The sequence below is a fragment of the Schistocerca piceifrons genome, chromosome 11 (assembly GCF_021461385.2).
Source record: "Schistocerca piceifrons isolate TAMUIC-IGC-003096 chromosome 11, iqSchPice1.1, whole genome shotgun sequence".
NCBI classification, from domain to species: domain Eukaryota; kingdom Metazoa; phylum Arthropoda; class Insecta; order Orthoptera; family Acrididae; genus Schistocerca; species Schistocerca piceifrons.
Window position 1 is genome coordinate 148,313,415 of NC_060148.1, and position 9,677 is coordinate 148,323,091.

General features: G+C 37.0%; 1 protein-coding gene across 1 annotated transcript; it reads right to left on the reverse strand.

Annotated features, from left to right (window-relative positions):
- Positions 1-6,488: 6,488 nt before the first annotated feature.
- On the reverse strand, positions 6,489-8,465 carry LOC124719827 (zinc finger protein 724-like). The gene has a single exon (XM_047245015.1). It carries the CDS (start codon positions 8,463-8,465, stop codon positions 6,939-6,941), a length of 1,527 nt encoding a protein of 508 aa, XP_047100971.1. The 3' UTR covers positions 6,489-6,938.
- Positions 8,466-9,677: the final 1,212 nt, after the last annotated feature.

The window sequence follows — 9,677 nt, forward strand, 5'->3', positions numbered from 1 at the left end:
CATAAGTACAGAACTCCAAAAATAATTTGTTTATTTGCAGAAATTAAGAAAAATATCAATTGCAAAAATATTTTTAACACAAGAAACAATCAAAAAGAATGCTCATTTGATGTATTTATTTATTACAATAAAATTACTCATTTATATTAAATTTATGCAATTAGTAATCACATTTTAAGCTCTCCCAAGTGTTGTTTTTGCATATGTGTTACCGTGAATGACCGAAATTGGATAATGTCAACTTACACCAGAGAATGTCAACAGATACCAAATACATCAGTGAAAGATCGAATATTTCATTACATTGTTGTACATTCGGACCCTCTCCAACGTGTGTCGACAATCACAGATATGCTCTAGTGGAGGTCCAAAACAGAAGAGTAAAAGAACAAGTGACCCGACTCTCTCCCGCCAAATCCTTTGTTCTGCTCAGAGTCAATCAGCTTTGCCAGTCTTATGCAAGCTTTGATTAATGCGAGCAACATTTTCTTAATTTTTTTCCAGTACCCTAATTTATACTAAATGGATACTGCAATAAATTGTGATCTTTTTCATGAAAAGTTAAATGCATTAATTATGGGTGAACAAAAAGACAATTGTTTTTATATTTCTCAAGAAAAGTATTCTAAAATACTTTCTGAAGTGGTTACTGCTAAAATTAAATGCAACACACCTTTGGATTACAGACAATTAAAATGTTTTGATGTGTTAAAAATCAATGATGAAGAGAAGTTAATTGTACCTTTAAAACCAGAGGAAACAAACATACAGTATTACGTTACCAATGAAGAATTGTACAGTATACTATATGAAACTCACATCAGAATAGGCCATGGAGGACGAACAATTATGCTTAAAGAGTTGCATGTTAAATACAAAAATATTACATATGAAGTTGTAATGTTGTATTTAAATTTATGCAAACAATGTCAAATGAAACACAGTGGCATATATACTATGTCCTCCTGCTCAAATTGGCGATAATGTACGGATACAAGTCCCTGATGTTGACCGTGGTCGTACAGATAGCCGAAATGTGTTAGCAGTTGTTGTTGGAATAGTAGACTTCGATTTCTATAAACTGGCAAATAAAAATGGTACACTCAAGCAGCTTTACACACGTAATCAGTTCGTAATTTGTAAAGAAAAGTTACTTTCCGTAGATGAGATTTCTTTTCAAGAACTGTTGCTGAGAGAAGTGGGGGACAAGGCTATACACGCTGGCATGGCAAAAGGAAGTGTTCCACAAATAAATGCAGTTGTAAAAGCAAGGGACTCATGCAATTCAAAGTGTCATAATGGTTTAAGTTTTTGCAATAAATAAGATTTGAATCACATAAATAAGTAATTTTTTATAACTATTATTTTCTTTTCTCATGTAGAATGTACTGCGTATTTTAAATTCTTGGTCATTCCTTCCAGAAAGAGAGGCAAAAATGTTATGTCACCCTTGTGATACTTTATAGTGGCTGAATTACGGAAAAGAAAATATAAATCTTCAACGTGTTCAACATTCACCATTAGTGCATGGTAATGTCAACATTTACTGGTGTAAGTCAGAAATAAGGGTCTTTAGCAAATACTTCGGACATACACTAAGTAACTATGTGAGTGCTGACATTCACCGGTGAAAGTCGACATTCTCCAGATTTTGGTGTTTCACTGTAACATTAAATGTTTGCTTACCAATTTAATTTTGTGCATGCTTACACAGTATTTAACAGTGAACATGTAATTAAGAGCTTTGGTGCATGATGTTTACCTACATTATTTCTGAATCTGTTCAGAGCTTTGTGAAACACAAAAAGAATTTCACAAAAAAATAGTTATTGTGCTTTGGTGTAAAGGGCAACCAAGCATTATGAATTTGATAGACTACACATATTACTGACTCACTTATATGAAGATGCACTGATGGGCAAAGACATTATGCACAGTGTCCACCAGGAGACTTAATGCCATATGTTGCAGGCACATGAGATAGCAAGGAGAGTATAAGAATATAAGCAGAGCACAAATCAATGAGGAAGTATTCTACCAATGACATGGGTTGCAAAAATGTAAATCCAATGACATATGTGACTTTAACAAAGGGCAATTTGTTCTGGTCTGGCAACAGGGAACAAGCATCTCAAAAGTGGTGAAGCTTGTTGTATGTATGTGACTGTTGTGAACATCTCTAGAAAGTGGCTGAAGGGTGCAAAATCCACAACGCAATGAAATGGTGCAGAACATCTACACCTCATTATGAAATGTGGAGATCAGAGTTTTGCGTGCTATGTGACTTATCTAATGACAGAAAACAATGCTGGTGCAGGCACACATGATTTGGAACAGAACCATTTAGTGCACATTGTTGAACATGAGGTACCACACCAAATGACCACTGCATGTCCCCATAATGATCCATCATAATTTCTAATCGCAACTGCACTGAGCAAGAGGTCAGTGAGACTGGAATGTAGGTCAATGTAAATGTCACCTGGAAGGATTAGTGAGATTTTCTGTTATAACAGGTCAGCAGTTGCGCCCCGATATGCCATACTCTAGATGAATGGTAGAAGATGGAGGGACCATTATCCTATGGGGGCATTCACCTGGGCTCCCTTGGGACACATGGTAGTTATCAAATGTGTCATGACAGCTGCACACTACTTGACCATTATTGCCACTGCCTAACTTCCTTCATGCTTGATGTGCTCTTCCATGGTGAAAGCATCTTCCAGCAGGATAACTGTCCATGTAGCATGACCAAAGTTACTCCACACTGTTCTGGGGAGCATGGTAATTACCACCAATGTCTGAGGCACACAATTTACCTGATGTAAACCAGATAGAATACACCTAGAATGCTATCAAGCAGAAGGTCTGTATCCTGTATCCACAAAGAACAGACAGAAATGTACAGGAACTGGCTGATTGACGTGTTGGTTGGTTGATTTGTGGGAGGAGAGCAAACAGCAAGGCCATCAGTCTTATCAGATTAGGGAAGGATGGGGAAAGAAGTTCGTCATGGCACTTCAAAGGAACCATCCTGGCATTTGAATAAAGCGATTTAGGGTAATCATGAACACCAAAATGAGGATGGCCAGATGCAGGTTTGAACAGTTGTCCTCCTGAAAGTGAGTCCACTGTGGTAACCACTGAGCCATCTCACGCTGTACAGTAATTGAGTCAACTATGTAATGCCATATGGTGCAACATACTTTCAAAACCTATCAACAAATTGTCAAGTATACATCATGTAAAATTGTTGATGTATAGTGCTCCAAAGGTGGATCAACATATTCTTTAGCAGATGATCATAATATTATGACAACATGGGCCATATTATGACGTCTTTTTTTTTTTTTTTTTTTTTTTTTTTTTTTTTTTTTTTTTTTTTTTTTTTAAAATGGGGTTCCACAGTTTGGTACTTATCTTCTGATTAGTGGCTATAGAGTCAAATTCAATGATGTGCAACAGTAAGGTCTTTGAAGGTCAATGAAGGTCAAAAAGGTGGCATAAAGTTCATTTACAGAAAGTGTTCAAAGTGTATCAATGCAGTGTTGCATTCTTCTTATCATGGATTGAGTGGTATTCCTTATCACATGGGTACTTATCGAAGCAAGTGCTCTGAAAATTATCTCTTGTATATCATGCAAATAGTAAATATTCGCTGAATACAGCATATACATCTAACGTGCTCTACCGTATCTTCCTTCTTCGTCAGCGTTGTCGTTGTTGCCGTGAGGCACCGTTATACCAAGTGGAAAGGCGCGTTGATCTTAGAGCATGAGATATGGTAACCTTAAGTCATTGACAACACACAACGGTCACGGTAGCGCCTGATTCCGGAATAACTGCTGTAGTTAGGATCTACGAACTACCCTGTCTTGACCGGGTCCCCAAAACTTCTATAAAGACTTCATACAACGATAAGAAATGTTACAGTTCATGGAATAATAACAAATACGACCAAACTGTGTTGTTTCTTCTGTTTTATTTAATGTAACTTTGTTCACAGTTTTATTTCGCATTCATCACTCATTCACACTCTGATATGGAGTATATGTGAGTGCGTGAACCCTAACTCCCAAGTTCCATCGAAACCCTTTGATGAACAGTTTCAGTTGCTTGACACCAACAGTCAATGATAATGATACAGTTTTTCTCCTTTTCATAAATTGGAGCCCGCTCTCCATGATATAATTAAAAAATTAGTGGTCTCAATACCGGGTCCCTCGTGAGATGCGTATAGATTTATCTCGGAATTGACAGCCCTGTAGGTGTACTCAATTTCATGACCACACTTCGTTATCCATGATTTCGTGTAGCTAAATGTCCTTTTGTTACTCTAATTGTATACCATAGTTCATTAAAACTTACCCCTATATTTTTTCACTACCCACAATTAGCACTTCTTTACTTGTTTATTTCTAAGAGTAAAAAAAAAATGACGCCGTATCATCGGCTTCATCGATATAAAGCAAAAAACCTCAATATGCCAATTTTACCTCTTCTTATAGGATCGGCTACTTTACTCATTAATTTACTTCATATTATTTCCAATAACACTAAACAGGTATCGCTGTTATATTTTAATTGTATTCAGAAGCATGTTATTATTATGATGACCGACCACATCATAACAAATCGTGCAGCGTGCATTTTTAACGATAGCTTTACACTCGCCCAGCCTTTATTCATGCAATATTATATATAAATATACAGACAGGACCAAAAGATCGATCTCTCTACCGCAACCAATAGAGGCAAATACGGTATTCAAGTTCTGTTACATCTATCTTCACTCATATTCTTACAGAGCATTGACATGTAAACACCATTCGACAGTTTCACAATACAACATTAATACGAATGCTAAGACTAGTATCATCAAATCATGCAAATGTGAATGCTGTATTGTTTCGAAGAACAAGTCGATATGCTTCTCAGTTATGTAGAACGGCAATGAAATTCAGTGAGAGCTAGAGAATTTTATGCTAAAAGATATCCTCAACATACTCTCTCTACATGGCATACATTTAAATATGTGTATGATAAATTGAGAACAACTGGATGTTTAATTTATCGGAAACATATCCAGGAAAGGAAAGACACTAATAAGGAAACAGAATTTGGTACTCTAGCAACTGTGGTTCGAGATGCTTGTGTTAGTTCTCGTCAAATTGCAAGAGAATCTGGCATGAGCCAGAGTAGTGTTGTTCATATTCTGAATCACCATAAATATCATCCTTACTGTATCAGTCTCCACCAAGATTGAACTAGGACAGATTGTATGCATCACATTGAATCTGCCAATGGGCTCAACTTCAGATTCAGAGATGAAACCTGTATTAATTTGATTTTATTTACTGACGAGGCTATATTCATGAACTACGGAAATGTTAATTTGCATAACATGCATTACTGAGCAACTGAAAATACATGTTAGCTGCAGCAAGTTGCACACCAAAAACCGTGGTTGGTGAATGGATGGTGTGGAATTCTGGAGGACAGAATTATAGTTCCCTATCTCACCAAAAGAAATCTTAATAGTAGGAAGTATACCACATTCCTGCAAGAAACATTAGTTCAGTTACTGGAAAAAGTACCTCTAGAAACGAGGAGCAGAATGTGGTATCAGCATGATGGGTGTCCAGAACATTTTTTGCTGATGGCTAGAAATGAATTGCAGAGACAATTCCAAATCATTGGTCTGGACATGGTGGAGATGTGTCGTAGCTGGCTCATTCACCAAACTTGACGGCTCTGGATTTTTTTCTTGTGGGGATTCATAAGAGACACTTTATAAAGACATTCCAACATGACCTGAAGATAAGCGCCAGAGAATTGTCAGAAGAGCACATGCTTATATAAGTGCTGATGTAATAAGGAATACCACTCAATCCATGATAAGAAGATTGCATCACTGCACTGATACCAATGGCCATCACTTCTAACACCTCCTGTGAACGGATGTTCATGCCAACTTTCTGACCTTCAAAGATCTTACTGTTGCACATCACTGGATTCATCTCAATAGCCTCTAACAGAAAATAAGTATCAAACTACAGCACCCCACTAAAAAAAAAACATAGTTGACATTCATATTTCTGAAGGGACCCCATCTAGGGACAAAAACCCTATGTCATATTATGGCCTCTGCTGTCCCATGCAACATTTGTCCCACAAAATTTTCAGCTACCATCATACTTTCATGGTTATTCTAGGTGGCAATAGTTAGAATCACTCTGTATTTATGCTGTTGCTGTGCCTATAATGCAGAGCTGACTGTAGCACATGACTATCTTCCGTATAATAACCAGCAAATCATCACACTTTCTTGGCCCTGTACCGAATACAGCATGATATTTATGATTAGTGACATATGTAAGGGATTTGACACAATTCGCAACCTCCATGTGCAGTTAAATAGGAAAAATAGCTGCATTAATGAAAAACACATTTGATTCACTTTTTTTGTAGGAGTCAGCTCAAACTGCATACAAGGATTTATATATTGTAACATTATTTATGACCAATGTGTGGTACACATTATTACCCAGTTTTTCACAATTCTGGATATTTTAATGTTATTTCAAAGGTATCACAAATTTATTGTCTCCCTGCAATGTCCATATTTTGTGGGAATTGAGGGCACCTATGGTAGACACCTGTTTGCTTCAAGTAACACTTATTTGTGCCCTCTTTCTTATATGAAGTAATGCAAGTGCCTTGAGAATACCCAACACAGCAAAATATTTGCTACAGCAATCATATTTGTGAGGTCAGTTTCCAGTGTAACAACACATCACTTGAGATAAGCCAGCTGTGTAAGAGATTTGCCTCAAATACTACAATTTTGTGGAGTTTTCCCAGAGTGTACCAATGCATAACACTTGAGACTACCCAACTCGGTGTTAAGTTTTGTCACAGACTTCACACTTGTGAGTTTACGTTCCAGTGTGTGTTAATGCATGTAACTTGAGATCACCTGATCCATCAAAAGATTTGCCACAAATATCACATTTGTGAGGTGTTTTTCCGATGTGTGTGAATACGTGTTGCTTAAGATTACCTGACCTAGCAAAAGATTTGCCACAAATATCACACTTGTGGGGTGTCTTTCCGGTGTGTATGAATACGTGTTGCTTGAGATTACCTGACCTAGCAAAAGATTTGCCACAAATATCACATTTGTGAGGTCTTTTTCCATTGTGTGTGGATGCATGTTTCTGGAGATCACCTGACCTAACAAAAGACTTGCCACAATCATCACATTTGTGAGGTCTTTTTCCGGTGTGTATGAATATGTGTTTCTTGAGGTCACCTGACATAGCAAAAGATTTGCCACAAGTTTCACATCTGTGAGGTCTTTTTCCATTGTGTACGAATGCATGCTTCTTGAGATTACCGGACAGAGCAAAAGACTTGCCACAAATATCACATTTGTGAGGTCTTTCTCCGGTGTGTATGAATGTATGTTTCTTGAGATCACCCGACATAAAAAAAGATTTGCCACAAACATCACATTTGTGACATCTTTTTCCGATGTGTATGAATAAATGTTTCTTGAGATCAGCTGACATAGCAAAAGATTTGCCACAAGTATCACATTTGTGAGGTTTCTTTCCAGTGTGGATTAATGCGTGTTTCTTGAGAGTATCCAACACAACAAAAGATTTGCCACAAATACCACATTTGTGAGGTTTCTCTCCAGTGTGAAGTAATGCGTGTGTCTTCAGATTACGTGACCTAGAAAAAGATTTGCCACAAATATCACATTTGTGGGTTCTGTTTGTACTAAGCACAGCTGCTTGGGCACTGACATCAATAGCTGTAGATGGTGTTCCATATTCACTTGTTTTCTCTGCATCGTTTGTGATGTGTGTGTTACATATGTAATTAGACGAGTTGTTTGAAGCTTTCCAAGTTTCCTTATATGAAGACTGTTCATTTTGTTCTGTGACAGAAACTTCTGGCTCACTGTCCGAGGAGGTACTGCTTTGGGGCTCATCACTACAGCCATATTTCTCATGATTGCCGGCAGTTAAGATTATATAATTGTCACTCATTCTCCAATGTTTTTTCAAGCTGACATTGCTGTGAAATACCTCACCACACCACTTACAAACATACAAAGGTGGCTGTGTGCCATCAATGTGCATAAATACGTGCATTATCAGCCTGTATTTTGAAGTAAAGCTCTGTAGGCAGTAATTACAACTATACACACCAAATTCCTTTACCCTCATACCACAATCATATCTGGTGACAAATGAGCTATCCTCATTTACAGTTAATTCTTCTGTATGAGTATCAAACTCATGTGTTGACTTCTCTCTGCCTACCTCCGATTCATCCTTGACCAGTCCATGGTGATAAGTTTCTTCACATGAAATGCTGCAGCTCCCACTAGCACTTTCAATCAGTCTGAAAATTGAGGAGAAGAATGTTAAATACTCATAAATACGAGACATAGAAACCTTATTTCACTTTCCAGAAATTAACGACTGTAGGCCACAAGTCATACAAGTGTGCATAAGAAATGAAATATTCAGTAAATGTTAGTGATTTAAAATTACATGCCACGAGAAGCAAAGAACTGAAGAGGTAAAAGTTTAAAACGAATCTAACCAAGAGGAAATTCAATAATGATTAAACATATTCACTGCTGTTTTGATTTGGAATTTCTAGATAAGAATCACAATCATTCACTTTCAAGTGCTTCAGTCTTTTTAAAACATGATGCTACAAGTTAATATTCTACACCATTTTATTAAATATACCAAAAAAGTATCAGTTATGTTCTTAATTTAAAAATGTCAAGTTCAAGGTATTTCAGATTCAATTAAGATATATAATGAGTATACATAATAGGATATAATTTTTTTGGTGGTGTTCTTCCATCATAATAGCTTTGTAAGTGCCTTTTGTTTTGTACACACTTTCATCTTTGGAAAAAAATTGGCATGACCATCAAAGATTTATTTCACCACGTAAATCAGAATTTTTTGCTGTTTGATTCCTAGTGAGTCAAGAACTTGTGCAAGCTCCAATATTTTTATTGGGAATCTAGTATGATTGTCAATTGGGTAGATAATGATTGTTCATACACAAGAATCAATGTCGGACAAAAACAGCAAAATAACCAATTTGCATACTGAGGAATGAGTGTGAATGGCACATTTACACATGGCTTCAACCTAACACTGCTTTTGGCACTGCAACTTATGTGAAACATTGCACAAATAGAAACACTGTCTGAAAGGACATTTTTAGATAGTCCATAACACCACTGACTGAATCGGATAAGTGTATCAATAGCCACAGTGACACCCATCAGAAACAATGCAAGCTGGGATACTGTACTGTGTGCCAAGGATGTCAGCTGGTGCATGAGCTACCCCTATAGTATCTGAGTCCTATCAATCCAGCTGCAGTCACATACTTTTCCCCAGAATGGAAAGGTGATGCCTTCCAGGTACCCAGTATGTCCATCACATTGGGCCTGAAAGATTGCAAACACAGGACGGCCTGGATGCTTCAACATTTTCCTTCTATTCTGATTGTAACTTCTGATTCTCTTTGAACTGTGTTGTATATAGTTTTGTTTGGCATAGTATCTAGGCAGTTTCGAGTGTTTTGATAACTATACATGGAATACAATTTTGAAACAACTAGTAGAATGG

Bases quoted from the DNA above. Each gene is read 5' to 3' on its own strand.
- LOC124719827 (XM_047245015.1), bottom strand. From the start codon at position 8,465: ATGTCTCGTATTTATGAGTATTTAACATTCTTCTCCTCAATTTTCAGA.